Source organism: Mercenaria mercenaria, chromosome 15, assembly GCF_021730395.1.
Source record: "Mercenaria mercenaria strain notata chromosome 15, MADL_Memer_1, whole genome shotgun sequence".
NCBI lineage: Eukaryota > Metazoa > Mollusca > Bivalvia > Venerida > Veneridae > Mercenaria > Mercenaria mercenaria.
Window position 1 is genome coordinate 14,579,174 of NC_069375.1, and position 26,141 is coordinate 14,605,314.

The window sequence follows — 26,141 nt, forward strand, 5'->3', positions numbered from 1 at the left end:
GTGTGCACCCCAAGTCTCGTGGTATGTGTCTTTTCGTTAGGAGTACTCTGGTATGCCGACGGCTTAGACACATAACGACACATCTCTGTATGTTGACCATACCTGGCTGGTTTTGTCACCTTTAGAGTCAGTCAACCCGAACTCGACCTAGTATGGTTGAAGTGGGTCGAACCCCATTCGAGTGGTATGAACTGTTCCGTCGGGAATGCTCTTGCATACCGACAGCAGAGGTCCGAAAGGCCCCTGACAATATATGTGGACTCGTGTTCGGCTGTAATTGTCACCTTCAGTCAATATGCGGTTGGAGAGGGTGGGACCACTCGTCGGCTGGTGTTAGTCATTCCATCGGAAATACTCGTAATTGTCGACGGCGGAGGACAGAACGTGACCCAGACACTATCTGTGGGTCAATTACTGGCTGCGTTTTGCCGAGTCAATCCCTCCGGACTCGACCTGGTGAGCGTTGGAGAATGTCGGATCCCTCGTCGAATGGAGTCGTTCCCTCGGGATACTCCGGTATAGCGACGGCGGATGTCCGAAAATGGACCTGGACAATATAATATAAGGTGACAACAATTAGCCGGAGATGGGCGTACGTATATGAGACATTTAAGGCCTCTACCGTCCCCATAACAGAGTATTCCCGACGGAACGACTCTAACCAACTGACTGGGGGCCCAACCCACTTCAACTCACATTAGGTCTAGTACGGGTGGATTAAAACCAAAGGCGACTCAAACCAGCCGGAGATCGGCCTACATGCAGTGTCAGAGGGCCTATATCGTCGGCATACCAACCAAGCCCTTAAGGAACGGCTCATACCAACCGACTTAGGGTCCAATCCCCACCAGGTCAAGTTCGGGCAAATTGAATCTGAAGGCGACAAAAACCAGCCGGATATTGGCCCACATATAGTGTAATTGGCATACCAAAGCATCCCCGACGGAAGGGTTTCTACCACTAAATAGGAAGTCGAACCCACTCGAGTTAATGCAGATTGACTCAGAAGGCGAAACTTACCAGCCATATCTGGGACCACACAGTGTCCAAGTTTGTTCCTCAGTCATCCATAATGATCACAGGTATAAGAAACAATTTGATTGGCTGACTACTCGTGGGAACGAGATAGCTATGTCGTGGGAACGAACGACATAGTAAGTCGTTCCCATGACATAGCTAACTCGTTCCCACGAGTTAGTAAGTCGTTCCCTCGACATAGCTAGTATGCACTATTCTTTTTTATTGCACTATTCTTTTTTATTACACTAGTCTTTTTTTATTGCGCTACTCTTTTTTTCAATGCAATACTTTTTTGAAATTGCACTTCACTTTCTATTCGTTACCACGACATACTAAGCCTCGAGTTAGTATCTCGTGGGAACGACATAAAAAAGAGAAGTGCAATAAAAAAAATGAGTAGTGCATGTCACCTCTGTGCCACCGTATGAAACCCTTTTTTGTTCGTAATATTATTCATGCCATTTTGTTACAAAACTTTCCGCGCCAAAAGCCTGATTATAAAGTGGTTATAGTCTGCATTTGTAAAGAAAAATAGTTATATCTTTTGCAAAAGCTTTAGAAACAAATAAAAAATGGTTATTATGGTTATGAAAAAAAAAGAAAAGAAAAACATAATTCAAATAAATATGAATATACTACATGTGCGGAACATAACTATGAAGGGTTAGAGTATTAAAATGTCAAAAGAAGTAAGACTAAGAGACAATCTTAAATCAAAACTAAATAAATTAGGGTTCAATGAATGTAATAAGCAAAGTTTAGTTCATGATAATCTACAGAATGTGAACGGTCACTGCTCGTTTTACATCAAAGAAATATATTTTAAACTACATTAAATATACATTAAATATATTTATTTATGTGCACGAATAAGAGTCGCACCGTCACAACTTATGTCAAAGCCAGCGTTTGTTGGTGTAGGAAGGCCCAATATCCCACTCCAGACATTGGCACAGGTATAGCCTTGCATCTAGGTACAACCTGTGACCTTGTGTAAACTAGCTAGAAGAGTACTAACCCCTAAGTACACATCCGCTAAAGAAAATATTTAATAGCCGATGAATAAGCTTGAATAGGGCTGCACACCAAAGACATCTCCTTTTATTCGAATAAACCTTGATTTTGGTTAGTGTTAAATTCTATTTGTACCAAAGATTGTTATGTTTTATATCACTCCTTTGTTGATCACAAAACAGACTGACGTTGCATATGAGAACAAACCAACTAAAAAATGTTTGTTTGACTTCATATGGAATGGAAAGCCAGACAAATTAAAAGAGATACATTGAAAAAAGACTTCTTAAATAGTGGCATGAAAATGATTGACCTTAATATATTTATACACTACAAAAGCTGCATGGTTAAAGAAACTTACAAATAGTGAACATGGCTCTTTCATAAAATCTATATATCAATCTAAGTTAGAAAAACATGGTGGAAATTAAATATTTGAGTGTCAAGTAAATAAAAAGGAAATCATGACAAGAAAACTTTTAAAAACTCCTGGAATAAACTTGAGCTAATACCCGAATGCATAAACCCAAATAAGGAAATAATATGGAATAACTGCAAGATAAAATCAAACAACAAAACCCTTTTTTACACATTTTGGTTTAAAAGGGGAATATTTTACCTGGAACATTTATGTGATTTTAGAATCAACCACATGTATTAATTTGACAATATTAAAGAGTTATATAGTATGCTAAGTGGAGATTACCTTAAGTATATCTCTAATGAGATGCATACCACAGGAATGAAATGAAAACTTAAAACGGATAATATTAGAAATGTTACACCAAACAAACACATTTCGAAGTAGAGAAAACACATAAATGCCAGTATGAACATTAAATGAAAAATAATAGAGTATCTCCGAACACGGCAAAAAAAAAGAACCAGTCCAAATGCAAATTTACAATGGAAAGAAATATACCGAAATATGCTAACATCAAGTATTGATAGAAAATATACACATTTTCAGTATAAATATCTGCACAGAATAATCGCAACAAATAAAAGTATGCTAAAACAAAACAAATCTATTGAACACATATTTTGGGAATGCCCATGTGCATAAATGTTCTGGGGAGAGCTTAAAATTCACTTTCATGAACGAAACTGCGATTCAGAACTGAACCACTATCTCTTTCTTAATTAAAAAATAAGTCAAGCAAAAAGGTGCGAAAAACTTTATACTTAAAGAATATTTTGCAACACTTTTTTGTTATTTTTTATATTTTATTTCTCTTTGCTCATAATATAAATATATTCACAAGAAAATATTTCATACACTCACTTACACCCCTGAACAAAAACGTAAAACACACATATACACTCACACACACACACAAACTTGCATACGCACGTTTTCTCACATTAATATGCATGTGCAACAAATATAAATTTAAAAAAATAAGAAAAGAAGATACGTCTACCGCAACTCTTGAGATGGTTGTTTTTAGATTTTATTTATACTGACACATAGGATAGAATTTCCTTCCATTTCTGATAATGTTTTCCTTTTTTATTGTGTTGTAGTGATATGCAGTTTTCAATATTGTGTTGTAATTATATATAATTTTCAATTTCTTCTCTAGCCCAGAAATATTTAACAAACAAATTGAAACTAAATTCTTTTTTATTACATTTTTACAAAAATTATCATTTATAATACTATCATAAAAACATTATAATATAGAAATACGCGGAATCTGGTATAACCTGTAGCAGTATATTGGGAAGAGAATACTTTATGTACTTTCTCTACAAATATTGTAAGATGTATAAAATGATTTTGTCCCTCATGAAAAAAAAAATCAAAATTAATCCAATATATAATTACGTACAGCTACAATAGCGATGAATGGACCGTCTTTGTATGTGCACGTTAATTATGAAAGTACAGAAATTAAAGTAGAATTATTAACTATACTATCCCATTACAGATGGTCCTAGTTTGTACGTAGAACTTGATTTAAAAGTACGAATATGTCATCAGAAAGTATATAATACAGACGACAAAAACTGATTAAAGCAACAAACCTTTTTCACGAACTCGAATCCATGTTTTTCGCCAAGTTTGACCGCTGAATCTTTTGTACCAGAATAATGCATAATAAACTTTCCACTATACTGTGTCTTCGTTAATTCCCGTGTGTTGTTTAAAGCTTTCGCCTTTTTCAGTTTTTCACCTTTCGTTAGTACATGCTTCGTCTTCGCGGAATTTTCCTCTGCATAACAAATCGAAGTAAGTGCACACAATGCTAGAATACGTAACACATGGTTCAAGCATGCCATCATCAAAGTGTTTTAACGCATGTTCAATCAAGTGAATGCAATCGCGATGCTTCGACGGGTTTCGATAAGATAGACTTAAATACACTTTGAAAGTTGTTTTTTTGCCGCGCTTTACGTTGAGCATAAACAAGACTGATCGTAAATCGCTCGCATATCTAGGGCATTTTAAGCGCATTGTTATATATAGTTGACAACGGCACTACAGCGCAACACGTAGACGTCATTCAGTGAGGAACCTTGAATTTTGTTTGGTCAAATGGAACATTTTATAACGTTAGTATCAGTTATGAATGACCTTTTATACAGAGAGGGTTTGCAACTAAGTTCATCCATTTCAGACCTGCATTCTAAGCTTTTACATGACTCGAATACTTAACTGGGAACATAAACCGTTTCCAATTAGCGGTCGAAGTACGTGCAAAGTGCAATGAAGATAGCAAAACAATATCATTTGTTGACATAGAAGACCACTAACATGCCTGGTATATGCAAGTTTGGACAAAGTGGAAAAATCACCTGGCTGCTAAACGACCGATAACAGACTTTGATAATCAAAACAAAACCTTGGGTTATAGGAACCAATCAAGTAATTGTGAGATCATATAATAAATGTCTTAATTAACACACAGTTTGATTTGAGACTTCCGAAGCTCTGAATAATTTACGATTTTAGGAATATTTTTAAAGTTATTTCCATTCTACGTTAGTAATTTGCATATCGATATAAAATGAGATTACTTCATATGTTTAATTTTGTTTGTATGATTTGCTTGAGACATTGTGCTACGTCTGAAAATATGGAAATGTCCACACGATTTACTGCAAAATTAAGAAAATTGGAAGGAAGCATTGAGAAGCCAAAAACAAAGGCGTATAGTGGCGATTTTCTGATGCATTATACTGGTCCACAGGAAAAGGCTATTTTATTAGGCAGACAACATGGATTTTCGTTTAAGAAAAAGGTAGATCATTAAATGATAAGACAGAAATACACCAATCAACTGAATTTTACTTTACCTGTGTGTTTGTGAATAAACTTTATAGACAATATTAGACAAAGTGTAAATTATGAGAATGCTTAATTAGGTTGAATCTTGATGTTTATGCATTTCTTTAGAAGTATATGTATATAAAATAGACTAAGAAACAAGTTACTAAGAGTCGTCTACATATAACCAAGATGTAGATACCTATCAAACAAACTTTGAATTGTAAGGTAAGGTACTTGTCTTCTTTAGAACAAGAAGAAAGCGAAGCATTATTTTTTAAAAATCAGAATAAATTCAAGAAAATCCTTCTTGATATGCTTGCGAAAATATCAAAGTGTTTTAGTATCAGTATAATAATATGAATAAGTAATCAAAATTTTTGGTTGACTGAAAATGTATGAAAATATATAAAAACGTAATTCATTCTATTGAATATCTAACATATGAGCCGCCCCATGAGAAAACTAATATAATGCATTTGCGACCAGCATTCGCGCAGTCTGGTCGTCAGGATACATGCTGTACGTTTTAAAGCCTATTGCAATTAGATAAACCGTTAGCGGACAGCATGGATCCAGACCAGGCTGTGCGGATGCGCAGACTGGCCTGTATCCATGCTGGTCGCAAACGCATTATGCTGGTTTTCTTATGGTGCGACTCAAATTTATTTTGATAAGTGTCATGATATTTTCAGATACTTCGCGATTACTACCTGTTCGTTAATACGAGAGGAGCCTCAGCTGAGGAGATATCAGTTGTTACCAGTAAAATGAAGAGACAAGACAAATTGGTGATTATATCAAGATTTTTGATTTATTATTGAAGTTAACATTCCATGAAGATGTGAATAACGCATGGTTTATAGTCTTTGTATAATTCTTGAACAGAAAGTATGCTTCATAGTGTAAAATCTAGAGCCAGTCCGATCTTAGTTGCAGCTTTAGGTGGACGGTAAGTTTTGTTGTTGCCATAAAGGGAAATGATAAAATGATGCCTGTATTTATCTATTTATTTATTTGGGTTTTACGGCGCACCAGCACAGTATAGGTTATATGGCGCCAAACAAGACTACAAATTTTGGTTCCACATCTCATTTACATCGAAATAAAAACATGAGGTATGGAATCAAAATTTGCATACCAGCTGGAATCACAGAGTTACTGCAAAACCAAATGTTAAGACCCTATTAGTCGCCTCTTACGATGTTGTTCCAATTCTTTTCATACACAGATCGTCTCAGAACCACGTGGAGCAAATGATGCATGTAATGTACACATCATATGGCCATGGATTAAAGTATGTATTTTGATAAATAGAGGTGAACGTTTTTAAAATAACTGGGATCTATTTGGTAACCTATAAATAATATAATATAGTTATACAGTTTTAAATCATGTACACATGAACTACAATCATTAACCTAGAGATAAAACGGTATATAGTCAACTAATAAAAGCATTTTCTACAGATGCTAGACTTTAAGATGGAAGAAACAGGAACGAATCAAATGCTTTCCTCGATAGGAAGAGTGAAAAGGTCTGATGATAGTTTCACAGTGACAGACTCTTTCTGGCCAAAGCAGTGGTATCTGGTATGAAAAAGACTTTCTCTGATTGATGACACATGCCGTTTATTCACATATCTTAAGCAGTCACAAGATGTCGTAATATGAATGGCCCCATATTCATAAAGCCCCTTTTTGATAGAAAATTCACTAAGATTTTTATAATTTATAATTGTCTATTTCATTTTGAAACCATTTTTATTTACGATTTACCTTACATTTCCATTGCATGGTGAAGTGAAATACTAGTATTAACGTATGGACTAAGTGGAATATTTGAAGAGAAAGTGTATTCAAACTAAATTAATTGATGTGTAGACTTTGTAAATAAGATTTGTCTTAAGATGTAATCAAGAAGCTCTTGCCATCTTGTAAAGGTGCTGGTATGGCCACAAGGAAAGCCTTGCAAAATGAACATTTTTACACATTCTATACATCACGCCGCAGTGGACATTTTAATCAAAACATTTTAAAGTCTTTGGTTTCTAGATCGTACGACAACAAAAGAAGATATATTAGGAATTATTTCTATTTCGTACATTTCTTAAGAAGGCTTTGAAAAAACTTATTTACTAACATATTTTATAAGAATTAGTAATTTTTATATATGTTTTCCATTCAAAATAGAAAAGCGTTTGTAAATGAGTATTAGAGGTAAACTACCTTAATTATAAATCTTTTTATTGTACAGTCAGCAGGTATGTATTTCTTTGTGGTGTATTGGTTAAGACTGCGGAAAGTTATTGTTGCTGGGGCGGACCGGGTTTGATTCCTGACTGTGGCATGTTTTTATCCTTAATTTGGCATTTTTTAAAATAGTTTATAAACATAAACTCAGGTTCTAATATTCGTAACATGATCAAACGTCAGTTTTGCAAAAACCATTTTTAGTCAAAATCTGGAGATCAGTGCCTTTTATACTGTTGTGTGTGTTATATAGCATACTGACCAAACCCCGTCAATGCGGGTATACGAAGCCTGGGAATTGGGATACAGTGGCAAAGGTGTTGTGGTAGGTTTAGTTGGAGATGGTATTGACACGGCCCACTACGATCTCGTTGATAATTATGTAAGTCATTGTCATTCGTTATCTCTCCATATAAACGTTATTGCATAAATAGATCTAATAAAGTAGAAAATAATCAAAATTTGTCACCGAACAAGCACTCTCCTGAACAAAGGTACATGCTGTTTCACATAAGTGCTGTTATTGTCTGTTTTTCACAACGCAGTTACGTAATTCTAACCTTTGGCCTGCTGCCAAAAAATGATCCTGCCCTTACGACCAGTGCAGACTCATGGTGTGCACTGTTCGCTCTTCAGTCAGTAGATTTTCAGTGAACACCCCTTCGAGTAATAAACGGTACTGCCGAAATTGAAATTTTAGAAATTTAGCAGGGTAAAGGCTAAGTCGTAACGATTATAAAATTGTATATAAAAAAGAGTCGTATATTTCTCTTTAAACATCAGCATATAAATAATTAGTCAATACAACATTAGCGTAACGTACTGAATGTTTAGGTTAATACATGAAATTCGATTGCTTTATAATTATCAAAACATTTAAAATTCATGATTTGTTTACCCAGAATGCATCTCTGAGTTATGATTTTGTTGACGACGATAATGGAGCCGAGTACGTGCATGCATTTGAAAGGTAAGTGTTAGTTTTTACATGCTCTTTGATTTCATCTTTACTTTGTTCTTTCTCACTTTGTGAAACTGTGCTTGATAGAAATATTACATTGGGTATGTGATAAACTAGAATAAATCGGTATGTTTTATTGTATTTCTGCATTAATTAAAACCTGCATAATCAGTAGCTCTTTTTAAACCTTACTTTCGGACAAAAGTGTACCTTTTAAGCTTACGAACAGTAATAAGGTTATTATTCAGACTGGCTTTTCACAGATACCGGGCCTCCTTGACCGAGTGATAATGCTGACTTCTAATCAGTTACCTCTTACCGCTGCCTGTTTGATACCTCGACTGGGGTGCAGATCAATGGTTCTATGACGGATTTCGTCCATGCCAAAAACAAAATGCCCGAGGAGACATTTGGGGCTTTCCTCGAACGTAAATGTGTTGTTGTGACGTTAAAACGAAACTCCCAACAAAACCAACAAAAAAGTAGCGAGTACATGTTCATGTTTTCTCATTCATGAATTAACTCTTTGCGTAGTTTATGTGTGGTAAGATGATGTCAGAGAAAACCACTTTCTACTTAAGGTGGATATACATACCCAGTTTCAGGAAAGATAGTTTCCGCAAATACATTGTTTTAAAATTATTATCTCTACTTTAAATCCTAGCCACAGCACCCGGCAAGCAGGAGTAGTGGCTGCCTCAAAGAATGACCAATGTATCACTGGAGTCGCATATGATGCCTCAATTGCAGGTCGGTAATGAGTAGTGTAGTACGGACAGGTACAAAGGAAAGAGTATCATGCGCACCAAGCGGGTAACGCATTGAATAAGGGATGGAATGTTCATATTAATCTTTAATTCTAACACGATCCGTATTTTGCCCCATAGAGACAAAGAAGAAATTTGGCGTGATAAAATCTCACGTTAGATCACGCTGGCGTACAAATGATGTAATTTGCGCGTGTTATGACGTCAACGGCAGTTAAATGGCGTTCGATTAGTATTGCGCGTCAAATAATTCAGCACACATTTTTCATTTAGTTGAAACGATCGTGTTAGAATGGAAATATATTTCATTTTTTCGAGATATACCGGTGAATATATCACGCTTTGTCGTTTAGATGCTTTGTAATTAATCACTCAGGCCTTCCGCCTTCGTGATTCGATTACTGCGCATCTGAACTTCAAAGGGTGATATATTAACCGGTATATCACTCAAAAGTAAAATCTATTTCCTAATTAAGGAATGGTCGTGTCATCTAGTCACAAAATATGAAGGAGTGACGCATTCGGAAAATCTTGTGATGTCATAGGCACCAGGAGCTTAGGGTAACGGGACTCTATGACGTCATCAGGTTTAAAGGGAGATTACCCCCTTATGTTGTCACAGAGGCTACAAGCGTTCTGTGTTTCCGTCCGTAGTATTGTTATGAAAATATTCGCTTTTATTGAAGGAATCCTTTTAGGGATAGTTTGCACTATACGAACATTTCTATATCTATTATGTACACCTCTTTTACACCACAATTGCTGGGCTAAATGTTAAGGAGAAAATGCCATCAATCAAAGAACGCTCCCATCAATGATTTTAACCCGTATAAAGAAACACAGTGGGGCGAGCCTTGGAACGGTCAGTGGCAAAACATCACCAGGGTCCTTAAATCGGTTTATGTTGTGTTGTTGTATTGTCGAGAAATATCTCATCAAGTTTTTGTTTTGCTTTAAAATATGCCTGTCATGAAAATAAAACCGTATAGTCTCTCAGCAAAGAAAAACCTTTCACAGAAACTAAAAAAAAAGAGTCTGAATCCATAATTTATCAGAAATACTATGTTTGATTAAACAAATATGCTAAAAAATGCGTCAAAACGTTAAAGGAATTCAATTTCGTCAATAACTCCAAAATCTAATTTTCCGTTCTTTTTGCGGTTCAGTTTCCGACCGATTTCAAAACTACATAAAAATTATAGACAACGCTGATTATTGTTCTTGAGTATTGTTCTTGAAGATCAAAAGTAGTTTAAAGACTGCATTTGTCGCAAGCAATATGAGTTATAACTGAGCCGCGCCATGAGAAAACCAACATAGTGGGTTTGAGACCAGCATGGATCCAGGCCAGCCTGCGCATCATCGCAGTCTGGTCAGGATCCATGCTATTCGCTATCGATTGCTCTAAATGCAATAGGCTTTGAAAGCGAACAGCATGGATCCTGAAAAGACTGCGCGGATACGCAGGCTGGTCTGGATCCATGCTGGACACAAACCCACTATGTTGTTTTTCTCATGGTGAGGCTCATATCATGTTCCCTGCAGTTATCCGCGCAGTCTGGTCAGGATCCATGCTGTTCGCTATCTATTGCTCTAAATGCAATAGGCTTTGAAAGCGAACAGCATGGATCCTGACAAGACGACGCGGATACGCAGGCTAGTCTGGACCCATGCTGGTCGCAAACCCACTATGTTGGTTTTCTCATGGTGAGGCTCATATCGTGTGCCCTGCTGTTTTATGTTTTTATGTTTCTCGGTTAAAATTGAGAATCAATGACCAATATTAAATACTGGTCATTTTTAAATGATTTATCATTTTAACTCATCAGCATCAATCCATAACATAAAATTGTGTTTCTTTTTTTAAAGATGATATATGTTCTCATTATGATAATAATGTAGGCAAGATAGGGAAAATCGAAATATTATGAGACAAATCGCTATGAAATCAAAGTTGTGAGACGGACCTTAAAGTCGACAGAGCACATGTATTTGCAAACATAAAAGAATGCAGTAATAAAACACAGGAGTAACAAACATACATAGTGGACGGTTGAAACTAAATGTAATATCTGTGGACATGTATTTATGACGTCATATTATAAAACACTAGACTTCGGACATACAAGTTTGACTATTGATCGGAAAGAAGCTCAATTAGTGTATACAATTAAATCACATAAATGCTTTTATCTTACTGGTACTGACATATATCGTTATGATGAACATTATACTTTCTGACACTGTCAGGATTTGATGGTGGCCGGTGCGAGGCGTTACCAACGGTTAGGGAGGTAGTATGCACCGCCTGACTATGGCTAATCTTTACCTCGGAAACTAGCACTTAATTGTTTCCTTGTGTATTTTCTTGTGTGTATTTTTTTGTAGTTTTTTCTGTATATTTTTCACTGTATATACATTATATACTTAAGCATGGTGACGTACTATTTACACCTAGATCAAACACACACCACAAACATTCTGTATACAAGTATAACTAAATTTGCACCGCTTTTCGTCAAACTTTATCACATGTACGCAGATATATATGATATACAAAATATCGCAAGTATTTCAATACTTATGCTCGGCCAGCACAAGCTTCAACCAACAACCATTCAAAACCAAACAATTAATTTGCAAAACTCAGAGGAATATATATATTCGAACGATACACCACCAAACTGCAGAAAATCAATTTATACACCTCTAAAACACAAAAGAACCCTTCAACACACACATTCAAACAACCAGCCAAATCATAAACTTCAATTCACAAAAGAACCAACAATTCCAACCTTCAACAACCAAATATCAGCTTCAAAACAAAACCACGATTAAACACCCAAACAACCAAAATATTCGCCCAGCAACTCAACAATTATGTACAATAAAATGTACCCCCCAATCTCCAACAAATAAATCAAGAAACAAATATTTCCTTCAAAAAATCGAGCTACCAATTGACTCTAAACAACATTGAAATACTGTATGTATAACATGCGTCTTTCTCTCGCTAAAGCGCGACCAAAACTGATAAACTCTCATAAAATTGTGTAAAATTCCATGTACCTGTCAACACCTAATTATTTTGCCCACTCTCTCTCTCTATACTGCAGTGATTATTTTATCAACTAGGTTTAACAAGCCGTACAATATAGCGTATAGATAAACTTGTTTTAAGCTGCTGTTTAAGCTAGCATACAGTATAAATTTACAACTTCTGGTTTAACGCCGTTTTGCAACAGGCAGCTACGAATTATTCTGACAGCCCCCCACTCAAGAAAACACTCAACTGTTTTCCAAATGCAAAGAATAATTTGACACTAACCCCTCAGGTATCCAGTCTACTCAGGTAATCTGCACAGACGTTGTCTGTTCCTTTGACAGCCTCGATTCGGAACTTGTAGTTCTGCAAGAACAAGGCCCATCTCATAATTCGACCGCTTTCAATGTTACATTTTTGAATATAGGTCAAAGGTGCGTGATCAGTTTGTAGTTCAAACTGTTGTCCATACAAGTACTTGTGGAATTTCTTAATTCCAAAAACCATAGCTAGGCATTCCCTCTCTATTACGGAGTAGTTCTTCTCCCGTTTCAAAAGCTTCTTGCTTGCATATGCAATAGAAAACAATCCGTCATCAAACCTTTGTAGAAGGGCTGCTCCAACCCCAGTATCCGAAGCATCACACTGCAAGACAAACGGTTTGGAGAAGTCTGGCAAACGTAATATCGGCGCACGAGTCAATAATTGCTTCAGTGTCCTGAAGGCGGTTTTATGGTCTGGCCTCCAGACTATTTTGTTTGGTTGACCTTTCTTCGTAAGGTCTGTCAAAGGGGCGGCGATCTCTGCGAAGGACCCGATGAATTTCCTATAGTATCCCGCCAAACCAAGGAATGACCTAAGTTGCTTCTTAGTTTCTGATCTCTCAGCACTACGTATCTTATCCAACTTATCGTCCTCCATTTGCATCATGCCGTCACCTACAACGTGGCCAGTAAACGAAATACTACCAAATCCAATCATACATTTTGATGGCTTTACTATCAGTCTTGCTTCCCGTATTCTGGTGAATACATTTCTCAACATCATTACGTGTCTCTCCCAGGTTATAGTGTGTCCAAGGACATCGTCCACATAATTATCTGCATCTTTGATGCCAGCCAACAACTTTCTCATCATTCGATTGAATGTTGCCCCAGAATTTACCATTCCGAACGGCATTTTTCTGAACTGGTAACTGCCTTCTGGAGTAGAGAATGCGGTCAAATGCCTCGACTTTTCTTCTATTGGTATCTGCCAATAACCTTTGGTCAGGTCAATCTTTGTGAAGTATTTGTCTTCTTTCAACTTCGCCATAATATCCTCCACGTTACCCATAGGTTCCGTGTCGAACCTCGTGAAAGAATTAATGCGTCTGAAGTCTATGCAAAAGCGGTTTGTATTATCTTTCTTCTTCACAAGAACAACCGGGGAGTTGTAATCTGAATTTGCAGGTTCTATGACTCCAGCTTCTAACATATTCTTAACTTCGTCTTCAACGTCTTTTCTCTTTGCGTAAGGTATAGTGTACTGCCTAACACGTATCGGTGTCTCATCAGTCAAATCAATCTTGTGTTCTTCAAGGTCAGTTGTCCCTGGTACATCAGTGAATATATCTTTAAATTCTTCAAGCAGAGCATACACTTCAGCTTTCTGCTCTCTAGACAACTGCTCATTTACACAAACATCTCTGTACGTCTCTGTACCACTAGTGTTTACTAAGTTCAGTAAACTCTCATCGTCAACTACACCAGTTTCACTTTCATTCTCTGCTTCTATAACTGCTACACTTGCACAGACCTTATCTTCTCTCTCCTCATATTTCTTCAAAAGGTTTATGTGGTAAACACCTACTCTGTCGCCTATCTTCACTTTATAATCAAATTTGTTTACAACTTCAGCTACTGCAAATGGACCCTTCCACTGCAACATGAGTTTGTTGTGAAATGTAGGCAGGAGGACTAAAACTTTGTCTCCTTGCTCGAGACTTCGTGCTCTTGCCTTTTTATCATAATGATGTTTGTATTCTACTTGTGCATTGCTGAGACTCTCCCTTGCAATTCTGCACGTTTCTTCTAGTCTGTTCCGTAGATCTAGCACGTATTCATACGTGTTCCTGGTTTCTGGAACTTCGCTTTCTGTCCAAAGTTCCTTCAGTGCCTGCATTGGACCTCTCACTGTTCTACCATATAACAATTCGAATGGCGAAAATCCTGTACTGGCTTGTGCGACTTCCCTGTATGCAAACAATACAGCAGATATATATCGATCCCAGTCTTTTGGTCTCTCTTGGCACATTTTCTTTAGCATACTTTTGAGAATTCCATTCATTCTCTCACAAAGGCCGTTACATTTCGGGTTGTAAGGTGTCGTAAACATCTGTTTAAGGGACACGAGCCTGCATACTTCTTCCATAAGTTGCGACGTAAATTGACTACCTCTGTCACTTAAGATTTCAGAAGGAAAACCTACTCTAGAGAATATGTCTAGCAATGCTTCTGCAACATTTTCTGTCTCTATTCTTGGCAAAGCAACTGCTTCAGGGTAACGTGTAGCATAATCAACTACTGTCAAGATGTAACGGTTTCCTTTTTCTGAAACAGGCGAAATTGGCCCAATCAAATCAACAGCAATCCGTTGAAATGGAGCATCGATAATTGGCATCTCACCAAGAGGTACCCTCTGAACTTAACCCTTCGGTACTGTTTTCTGGCAAATATCGCATGAACGACAAAACCTTGTGACATCGCTTGATATTCCTGGCCAATGGAAGCTTGACTGTTTTCTGTCTACAGTCTTGCGGACTGAAAGTTGTCCGCCCACTATAGATTCATGTGCTAAGGACATTACACGCTTCTGGTATATCTTCAGGACCACTATCTGCTTGGTTTCAACTTTCTTATCGCCCTTCACTGTCTCGAAGATCCTGTACAATACGTCTTTGCTTATCTCGTATCTGTACTTATTGCCTCCTTTTGTCGACTTTATCTTTTTCTCTTCGGCGTATCTCCATAACCTGTTCAATGACTTATCCTCTGACTGTGCTTTCTTAAGCAACTCAACCGTTATTTCATCGTCTTTAATTACAGGTACCTTAAGTGGCTTCATAGGCTTCTTCTCCTTCTCTGCTTGTGCCCTTGTAACTACAGCAGCTACATTTGTGTCCGTTGCTTCTGTCTTACTGGCATCACGACCAACCCATTTTTCATCTGGTTTATTTAGCACGCCACTGATGTTGCTTAAAACCAAATCACAAATTACGGTTTCTAAAACCATGGCCTCTATTTCACCACTGAAGTATGGTGTGTCAATGCTAATTTTTGCCATAGGGACTAATCTTGCATGTCCATCTATTGCTATCATTACGCAGTTTTTCTTCAACATTTGATCTTCTGTAACAAACTTCTTTCTAACAAATGCTAACTCACACCCTGTGTCTCTAAGTACTTTAACTTCTTGGTCTCCGACATAACCCTGCTTCAAGTCTAACTGCCTTTCACCTCCTAATGATTCAATAGTACAACTACTAGTAACTACTGGAACTGAATTCCCATTAGCTAGCTTGAGCTTCCCCTCTTCTATGCAACCTTCGTATGAGCTTTGCGGAGGAAGTGACATGCACATGCCCGATATTTTCTCATTACCTGGTCTACCATCACGCTTATTTTCTGTCGGCCCCATGCGCCAATTCTTTGGTGACGGATCACGCCTATCGCGGTAACTACTACCGTTTTGACCTCTGTACATCATCCCTGCTGCACCATATCGTTTTCTGTTTTGATCACGGCAATCTTTCGCAATGTGACCATCTCTGTTGCTTTCTAATGCACTGCCTTATCATAGGACGGGAGCTTTGGGCTTGGCGACTGAACTTGGTGTGGTGTGAATTTATTGGAGTTATTATTAGATTTGGGATTCTTACTGTACGTAATCGTACCACCGTGAGCTTCTATGTACTGCTCTGCCAGAGTAATGACGTCATTGCGGCTTTTAGGTTTCCTTTCTTTAAGGAAAAGCGCTAAGTCTGGTGAACAGGTTCTAGTAAACTGCTCTCTAATAATTAAGTCTTTCAACTTGTCGTACGTATCTGTGGCCTCCGCCATTTCCGTCCATCTGCTGAAGTATCTATCAAGACGAGCCATGAATTGAAAACCCGTCTCCCCTTGCTCTGGTTTACCTTCTCTAAATTTAACCCGAAAACCTTCTTCCGTAAGCTGGTATCTTTTAAGAACGGCTGTTTTTAATGCCTGATAGTCTGACGCTTGTTCCGGAGGCATACTAGTGTACACTTCAAGACCCTTCCCGGTTAACAAAGAACTCAAGCTTATGGCCCAAGTATCTTCTTTCCACTCTTGGCTACGTGCAAATCTTTCAAACCGTTCAAGATAAGCATCCATGTCGTCTTTATTCTCTTCAAATTTTGGAAGCTTTGGCCTAAGACCTCTGCTATGCGGTGCCTCAACAGAAGGCTTGATATCGGCTGACGCCCCTGCTTCAATTTTCAGTCGCATAAGTTCAATTTCTTGCTCTCTGTGTTTGAGCTCTATATGCTTCTGCTTCTCGGCCTCATCTGCCATGTACTTGCATTTGTCAAGCTCGAATAAACGTTTCTTTTCCTCTGTTTCAGCATCTATGCGCCGACGTTCCTGGTCGCGCCGTTCCTTACGTTCGTTCCTCTCAGTACACTCGGCTTCTTTCTTCTGCACGTATTCAAGTAAGGCATTTTCCTTTAAGCCTAATCTCTCGCCCAACGAAACCCATTTATCATAATCCATCATTATATTTTCAGTATTCAACTAATACTGTTCAATTGAAAAACTCTATGTTGAACGCCGTTTGAACACTTTTTCAGTACTTCAAAACAACGTTAAATAACACAGTATTTTAACATGCACTCAAACAATATTTTGCTAGTTATTTGCCAATTTGGTAAAGATCCCGGACGAGCCCCCAGTTTGTCAGGATTTGATGGTGGCCGGTGCGAGGCGTTACCAACGGTTAGGGAGGTAGTATGCACCGCCTGACTATAGCTAATCTTTACCTCGGAAACTAGCACTTAATTGTTTCCTTGTGTATTTTCTTGTGTGTATTTTTTTGTAGTTTTTTCTGTATATTTTTCACTGTATATACATTATATTCTTAAGCATGGTGACGTACTATTTACACCTAGATCAAACACACACCACAAACATTCTGTATACAAGTATAACTAAATTTGCACCGCTTTTCGTCAAACATTATCACATATACGCAGATATATGTGATATACAAAATATCGCAAGTATTTCAATACTTCTGCTCGGCCAGCACAAGCTTCAACCAACAACCATTCAAAACCAAACAATTAATCTGCAAAACTCAGAGGAATATATATATTCGAACGATACACCACCAAACTGCAGAAAATCAATTTATACACCTCTAAAACACAAAAGAACCCTTCAACACACACATTCAAACAACCAGCCAAATCATAAACTTCAATTCACAAAAGAACCAACAATTCCAACCTTCAACAACCAAGTATCAGCTTCCAAACAAAACCACGATTAAACACCCAAACAACCAAAATATTCGCCGAGCAACTCAACAATTATGTACAATAAAATGTACCCCCCAATCTCCAACAAATAAATCAAGAAACAAATATTTCCTTCAAAAAATCGAGCTACCAATTGACTCTAAACAACATTGAAATACTGTATGTATAACATTCGTCTTTCTCTCGCTAAAGCGCGACCAAAACTGATAAACTCTCATAAAATTGTGTAAAATTCCATGTATCTGTCAACACCTAATTATTTTGCCCACTCTCTCTCTCTATACTGCAGTGATTATTTTATCAACTAGGTTTAACAAGCCGTACAATATAGCGTATAGATAAACTTGTTTTAAGCTGCTGTTTAAGCAAGCATACAGTATAAATTTACAACTTCTGGTTTAACGCCGTTTTGCAACAGGCAGCTACGAATTATTCTGACAGACACTTTGCTCAAAGCATTTGGCTACAAGTTACAAAAATCATAACATTGCCCAACAATTTCCTCACGTCGTTGGCAACTATTCTAAAGAACTTGACTTTTCTTTTTCATTCCCTATCTATTATCCAACCATTCTAATTTAAAATGAAAAAAGATACATGAGCATTTATCAAATACATAATACCTTCAAAAATGTAGTAGAAGTTTATAGTCGATGCCAGAAGAAGTCATTTATTTTAGTTTTCAGTTTTCAGGGCTTTTACACCTGCGGCAGGCGTGGCAAAACGGTGGTTAGCTTTAGCTTGGACATACAAGCTTGATGATATAGATATTTTCAACCACGGTTTTGGAATGGGAGTAGACCACGGGGCAGGATTTTATGAGATGGACGAAGTAGCTAAATCAGCGCTAACGCAAGGTATCAGAGAGGTTCGTATTTTTTGTGAGAATTATCACACTGTTTTGTAATGTAATAAGCTAAACATTCTGTGACAACAGCGTCATTGAATTTAACGTTACACCCACAAATTATAAGGGCCTCCGTGGCCGATAAGGAAGGTCACTTGCCTCTCACCGATGTGGGGTTGAGCCTTACGTAAAGCGTTGAATACCTCATGTGAGGAAGCCGTCAATCAGGCTAACGGAAGGTCGTTGGTTCTACCCAGGTGTCCATCCGTGATGAAATATTACACGGACGGGCACCTTGAACTTTCATCCACCATCAAAACTGGAATGTAGCTAGATGACCTATAATTGTGATGGTGCAACGTTGAACCCTGCAAAAACAACGAGTAAATTATAAGTCATATTTCGATTTTCCAGCTTTTGACATGCGTAATTGGCCAACATTTATATTTATACTGTTGAGCACAGTGTTTTAACGGGGGATCAGTGGGGTTTTTTTGAACACAATGTTCTTATTGTGGACCAGTGGTCTTGTTAACCACAATGGTGTAACTGTGGATCAGTGGTCTTGTTGGTTATATCGCTGTTACCAAGTGGTAGTGGTCTTCAAATTTGATTAATTCTGTCACTATTTACTTGAGAGCAATGGTCATTCAAGAGTTGGTCCACACCGGTAAGAAGAATACTATTCAGGGACCACTTTAGGATTTTAGACGCAATTGATAAAGGCTTAAATGCCGTTTTTCAACAGTATTTATTTAACTGCGAGCAGTTAATCTATCCAGTGTTAATGGATCTAAACCAGTACAAACCTGTTCTCCGCAAGTTATTGACACCTTTCCCACATGAATCAGACGTGGAGGACGAATGATTTAAGACACAATGTCTTTCATCAAATAGAGAACATTCATTCCGCCCGGGATCGAACGCAAAACCACGTAACCCGTATATCTGTGTTTCAAATATACGTACGTAAAAAGCAATGCAATAGGTTACTCTACAAGTGAGGGATGATCGTTTAAGTATGCAGCTAAATATAATGAGAACTGGTCTAACGAGGGTATTTTCAATGCTATCTTCATTGCTCCGGGTATTTATCAGTTTCAAATATTAAAAAATTGTGCGGATAAAATGGTTCTGGTGTCCTTGTCATTAAAATGATGTGTCTGTCTTTTAAATTAGGTGATAAGTAATCTATAAATTTGTTTGCCGAATTGTTTGAGTTTGAAGTAAACAAAGGAAGGGTTTGTCAATTGTCTACTAGTATGTGTTTTCTCAGCACTACGAACAGAAAAGGGAATTAGCCAGTTTTAGATATAAGTTTCACATTCGTTTGCACAGGTTTGTTCATTTTTAGGGTCGCAGGGGTAAAGGAACAATCTTCATATTTGGTGCTGGCAACGATGGCGAGTATTTCGATGATTGTAATACTGTAGAACTGGTCAACAATATGTATACAATCGGGGTAAATTCCCTGGCACCTGAGGGTGGTCCTGCCACATACGCGGAGGAATGTACAAACGTAATGACCGCAGCCTATGCTGGAGAAGAATATCCAAACGGTACAAAGGTGTACCTGGTAGGAAACATATTTCTGGATAAAAGAATTACGTTTGCGATTCAAAGTAAAATGCTTTTTTACTTGTTGCAGTTGTTGGTGTTTTGTTATTTTGGCAAGAATTGGTTTTCTACAACTATCCAAGCTGATTTGATTGGCGAAAATTTGAAACTCTCTTTCTGATAAAAGAATTATGTTTGCACTTCAAAGCGAAATTTTTTATAGTCGTTTTTTTTTTGTTGTTGTTATTATTGTTGTTATACTAGCAAGAAGATGTGTACTACAAATAGTCAGGCTGGTTTAACGAGCGAAAATTATTATTTTCGCTGTAATAATAGGATTGTAAAAGTTTGAATTGACGTGCATACATGTACCTTGTGATATGTTAAAATGTTATGTTCAAGTATATATATACCGTCTGTACAGAATCTGTCCAATTACGTGTTTAAGTACGGTTTACTTTTTTAATGACTAGTAATTCTATCTCCTCGTCTTTGCGTTAGCATAAGCGACGATATTTTGTAAATACTTTAATGATAGTACAGTTTCATTACATAAATCCAACAGTCTTACATTAAATTATTTTCAAACACTTAGTATATATGAATACTTATTCTATACCTATTTTATCTATCCAATCGCGAACGTTCATTTGCAACACGTGACCGTACAATATATTACGGTATTTGGATGCACGTGCGTACAAAAATCCCGTATTTTCTGTATTTGGACGCACGCGCGTACAAAAAATCCTGTATTTTCTGTATTTGGACGGTTCAACAGTCCCATGTTAAACATACGATAAAGCCCGAAACGCGTGAAAATGTTCCGAATGTAAATCGGATGAAGTTGGCGCTCTGTGTACAGAGTTTGATTATGCATCTTGAAATCTGGATTTAATTTGGGTTGTTGTTTTTTGTTTACAACACACAAAAACGATTCAAGAGATAACAATGCTATCTGATTTAAATATTAAACGTTCATTAATAATCAAAAACTTAAAAATACAGTAAAAAGGACCATCAGATGTTGGAATATTTGAAAAGTCGCTAAAAGAAGCCGTTCCGGACGAAACCTAGAAATTGCTATCAGCCCTGACTATCTGAATAGCTACCTCAGTATTTTTTGTTTAACGGTTAAGAAACAAAATGGAGAAGATTATAAATGGCAGCGGGCGGTCAGCATCCAAAACATTTCTGCTCTATAATTCAGTTTTCGTCGGCTCTTCACCAAACTTGCTGAGAATGTTTGTGGGCATTACATCTCGGCCAATTTCGATAACCAGCCAAATTGTACCAGGCACTCTTTGATTATAGTCCTTGAATTACTCGAAAAACGGGGAATTTAGCCTTGTCCGCTCTTTTAAGTCGAACAGTTTTCATCCGATCTTCACCAAACTTGCTGACAATGTTTGTGGGCATAATATCTCAGCCAAGTATTATTACTACCCAAATCGCCAAATGGCTGTTGTAGGCAGGTTGCACCATATACTTTTTTAATGATGATACGCAGCAAAAAACAACATTCAATGAATTACGTATATTACGTATGAAGTGAAATAAATATAGAATGAAAAGGTTATTTAAGGTCTAACATTGTTCTGTATAATATATATTTGCACTCATACCAAGCTGGGAAAAACTAGAAAAGGCAGGAATACAATATTCAGTGAAACATTTTTAATTTAAACTATTATTATAGTAAGATAAAATAGATATAGAATAAAAAGGTTATTTAACATTGTACTGTACAATACGAGATATATTTGGACTCGTACCCAGCTGAGAAAACCATATTGAACTCGCCTAGCGGCTCGTCCAATATGGTTTTCTCAGCTGGGTACTCGTCCAAATATATCACCGTATTGTACGGAACAATGTTAAATAACCTAATAATATTTATCTAAATCTGACTACGTTTTCTGATATATGTGAAAATTGTTATAGGCTACAACGGCCATAAATGATACTTGTATAGAAAACTATGGCGGAGGGTCTGCTTCGGTTTCGTTACTTTCGGGAATCATAGCGCTAACATTGCAGGCAAAGTAAGTATGTTTATCCCTCGTACGGCACCTGTCTTTGGCTTTTTTATAATCTCTTTTTCATAAAATTGTATTTAATTGTTCTATCTAAAAATGCTGATCTTTGATTCGAGATGAGACTATATTCACTGAAAAATTCATTGTCAGTATGAAGAAAGTAGGAAATTGAATTAAAGATAATTTTCTCGCAGATCCGAGATAATACAGAATAGCTTAGATCTTCGACAAAATATGATCAAATAAAAACTGACATAGCTTAAGACAATAATTTATATTTGTGAACAGCTAGGTCCTTAACAATACGCGATTTTAGAAAGTTTTGTTATTCCTTGGTTTGCCTTTAAAAACCTTAAGCTATAAGTTAATAATTTCCATCGATTTATTTCACTGTACCTAACAACTGTTCCAACTCCACACTTTTATGTGTGTGTGTTTTTGTGGTCAGTCCTGTCGATTATCGATACATTTCAAAAACATTGGACACACTATTGATGTTAAACATGTATTTAAACATAACAACAATAAAAGACGGACGTAAATTATTGATTCGTGGCAGTAAAGTATACTTAAAATGTCACAAAGAAGTAAACTTGGAGCTGGGTGCCGTTTAGCAAGTAGATCTAATAAACTTTGAAATACTCAGTATGTTTGTGGACAGTATCATGGGCTGAGAATTAGAAGACATCATCGAGTTCTGCATGGGAGATATTGTGCGGCACTAACCCGCGAATGAACGAGTGAATATCCCTCGATGCAAACTTAATAACCTCTTTGTTGCATGTTAATTTTAACGTATGAAATGAAACAAAATTTGTTCGTTTTGCAAAGTAAAATTATAAATTATCGGAGTTAATGTATTTTTAAAAACGTTGAAATCACTGATAAGGTTTCATAAGTGACGCTGCTGAAATAGAACTTAACATTTAATGAAATTATTGACGGATGCTACATTGCAAACCAATGATGTTGTAAAATAAATGTATATGAATTTTATCAACTCTGCACGTTCTTAGTGCGCACAGTATTCAATGATTATATGACTATTGGTTTTAGCGTTATTATCTTGGCTATGGCTCAATGAATATACATCCTAATCTTAATTATGTTATGTTTTATCAGAATAAAACAATTATTTAACAGTTTGTTCAATTTGCATTGATTTCTTTCGATGTTTTGTAGAAATAACAACAAAGACAAGCAATGAGTAGAGTTAGAACAGTTACTGTTTTACTGTATTCTCCAATGTTTCAGTCCTGATCTGACGTGGCGGGATGTGCAGCATTTACTAGCGGAGACTTCAACCTCTGTTGGCGTACCTGGAGGAAACTTCTACTTGAACGCTGCTGGCAAAAATGGTTTTTCTTTTAATTAGTTTTAAAACACATTTACCAAATCTATAAAGAGATCCTTTGGTTGCATAGAACATATAAATGGTTCTTATTTTTTACTACATGTAGTTTTAAAACATATTTATCAAACTTCTAAGGATAATCTTTGGTTGCATAGAACATATAAATGGTTCTTCTTTTTAATTAATTTTAGAACACATTTATTAGATATACAAGGATATCCTTGGTTGCATAGAACATATAACATATTCAATTGATTTGGTCTTGACATTGATATTCAGTATCTCATCTAAATCAACTTTTTTTGTATTCAGTCAGTAATACACTTGGATTTGGAGTGGTTAACGCAGAGGGAATGGTTAAAACCGCATCCACATGGACGACAGTTCCAGAGAGATTATCGTGCAGCAGCGGAACGTTGGAAGTAAACAAGTAAGGAGATATATCTCATACAAACGTTCATTTTACAAGCAGAGCTTAATCATGCGTGTAGTATTTTACTGGTCACATTAAAGTAGTAATTGATAAGTACGCAATTATAATACTTTTGAAAACATTAACAGTTTTTTTTCTTACAAATATAACAGTATTTACGATGTGCAGATACGGCGATATTTCAAGGCTTGAACTAATATAAGAATGGGATGCATACATACTTTATAGTGCAGTCTTCACTTAAAACATAAATGAAAGCTCAGCTCCCCTTGAATATATAGATGTTGCACAAGGTCTATCGAAGCGTCATATTTTGTCGACGACTGTCATATACAGTATTTGGAGCATGTTCAGATATTTGTATCTTGTGAAGCCTACTGGAGGGAACATACAGAGATCCACATTGTTTCACCCCAAGGAACAGATAGTAGAATTCTACGCCAGCGTAAGCTAGATTATGAAACTGGAAGATTTGACTGGACCTTTATGTCTGTCCATAACTGGGGTGAAAATCCAGCGGGAAATTGGACTGTCAGAATGGACGACTTCCTAAACTGTGATAATGGTATAGTATATGTGTAGATTAATTCAATATCACCCGCGTGCAATGAACTGAAGCAGTTACTGAGAGTATATTTAGAAGATATCTAGTTCGATTTCGTCGAAATGATGAAATTAAACATTTTGAGAATAGATTAAATTAATTCAAAGATTCAAAGTTTCGAACCAAAAGTGTTAAAATCAAAATGAAAAGTTTTTACACCAAGGTGGTTTAAGCGTCATTCAAAACTGTTTTTTTTTTTATTGATCAAGCATTGTTTCTATTCTACTGCAGTATCATAGAGGCGGTATTTGTCGGATTGTAAGTTTTTAATGCACTAGTCCTTGTTTCGAATTATTTTTAATACTGCCTTTTAGCCGGTTTGGACGGAATCACAATAATAGATAAATACAGATGTTTATTTTTTGTTTTATTCATTTATTGTTAACCTGATATATAGAGATGCACTTATACAGCTGGGCTCTAACATTGTATGGTACAGTAACCAACCCTCTCGACGGATTACCCGAAAGTAAGTTTGTTCTTGTCACACTTGATAACTTGTTGATGTAGCACTTGATAACTTGTTGAAGTTTAACTTATTTAATGTGACACGTGACAACCTGATGGTGACACACTTGATGATTAGTTTATGCCATATTTGATAGCTTGATAACAACGATGTTAAGAAACGTTGAACAGTTATATTTTGTCGGATTGTAAGTTTTTAATGCACTAGTCCTTACAATACAAAACCTAAAATATTGAAAATTTATGAAAAATATTCTGTCGTTTATCAAAACTGTTCATACCAACCATATTTAATAGTAATCGTTCAAAAAAATAAAAATTAGACATGAACGAAACCTAAACTACAATAATCGTTATTTTCCTTTATATTCTAAGATGGGACGATTGGTGGATATTGTGATGATAGTGTAATTTGCACTAATGGTACAAAGTGTCTTCAGGATTCCAACGTCTGTGTAGACTGTAGTGTGGCTGGACATAGGATTGTAAATAACTTCTGTGTGAAAGGTACTCTAGACTAGTTTGTTTGAACTGTACCGTAGCAGCCAGGTAACTTCTGTACGAAAAGTAATCTTGTGTGTTAACTATACTGTAACAGCCGGATAACTTCTATACGAAAGGTATAGTATCGTGTGTATGAACTCTACTGTCACAGCCGGATAACTTCTGTATGAAACGTAATATAGTGTGTGTGAACTGTACTGTAACGGCCGGATAACATCTGTATGAAACGTAATATAGTGTGTGTGAACTGTACTGTAACGGCCGGATAACTTTTGTATGAAAGGTAATATAGCGTGTCTGAACTGTACTGTCACAGCCGGATAACTTCTGTATGAAAGGTAATATAGTGTGTGTGAACTGTACTGTAACGGCCGGATAACTTCTGTATGAAAGGTAATATAGTGTGTGTGAACTGTACTGTAACGGCCGGATAACTTCTGTATGAAAGGTAATATAGTGTGT

General features: G+C 36.7%; 2 protein-coding genes across 2 annotated transcripts in view; one reads left to right on the plus strand and one right to left on the minus strand.

Annotated features, from left to right (window-relative positions):
* The window catches only part of LOC123560080 (neuroendocrine convertase 2-like), a 34,263-nt gene extending 29,844 nt beyond the window's left edge, over window positions 1–4,419 (minus strand). Inside the window, exon 1 of the mRNA XM_045352343.2 lies at window positions 4,066–4,419. Coding sequence (XP_045208278.2) covers window positions 4,066–4,323 — 258 coding nt within the window. The 5' untranslated portion in view covers window positions 4,324–4,419. The remainder of the gene's footprint in view (window positions 1–4,065) is intronic.
* A 520-nt stretch (window positions 4,420–4,939) lies between these two features.
* The window catches only part of LOC123547198 (neuroendocrine convertase 2-like), a 34,624-nt gene continuing 13,422 nt past the window's right edge, over window positions 4,940–26,141 (plus strand). The window contains exons 1-14 of the mRNA XM_053524604.1: window positions 4,940–5,282; window positions 6,004–6,099; window positions 6,778–6,900; window positions 7,814–7,942; window positions 8,463–8,530; window positions 9,186–9,271; window positions 18,560–18,741; window positions 20,075–20,296; window positions 22,222–22,322; window positions 23,571–23,674; window positions 23,983–24,100; window positions 24,385–24,668; window positions 25,105–25,176; window positions 25,551–25,682. Of these exons, the coding sequence (XP_053380579.1) occupies window positions 5,049–5,282; window positions 6,004–6,099; window positions 6,778–6,900; window positions 7,814–7,942; window positions 8,463–8,530; window positions 9,186–9,271; window positions 18,560–18,741; window positions 20,075–20,296; window positions 22,222–22,322; window positions 23,571–23,674; window positions 23,983–24,100; window positions 24,385–24,668; window positions 25,105–25,176; window positions 25,551–25,682 (1,951 nt within the window). The 5' untranslated portion in view covers window positions 4,940–5,048. The remainder of the gene's footprint in view (window positions 5,283–6,003; window positions 6,100–6,777; window positions 6,901–7,813; window positions 7,943–8,462; window positions 8,531–9,185; window positions 9,272–18,559; window positions 18,742–20,074; window positions 20,297–22,221; window positions 22,323–23,570; window positions 23,675–23,982; window positions 24,101–24,384; window positions 24,669–25,104; window positions 25,177–25,550; window positions 25,683–26,141) is intronic.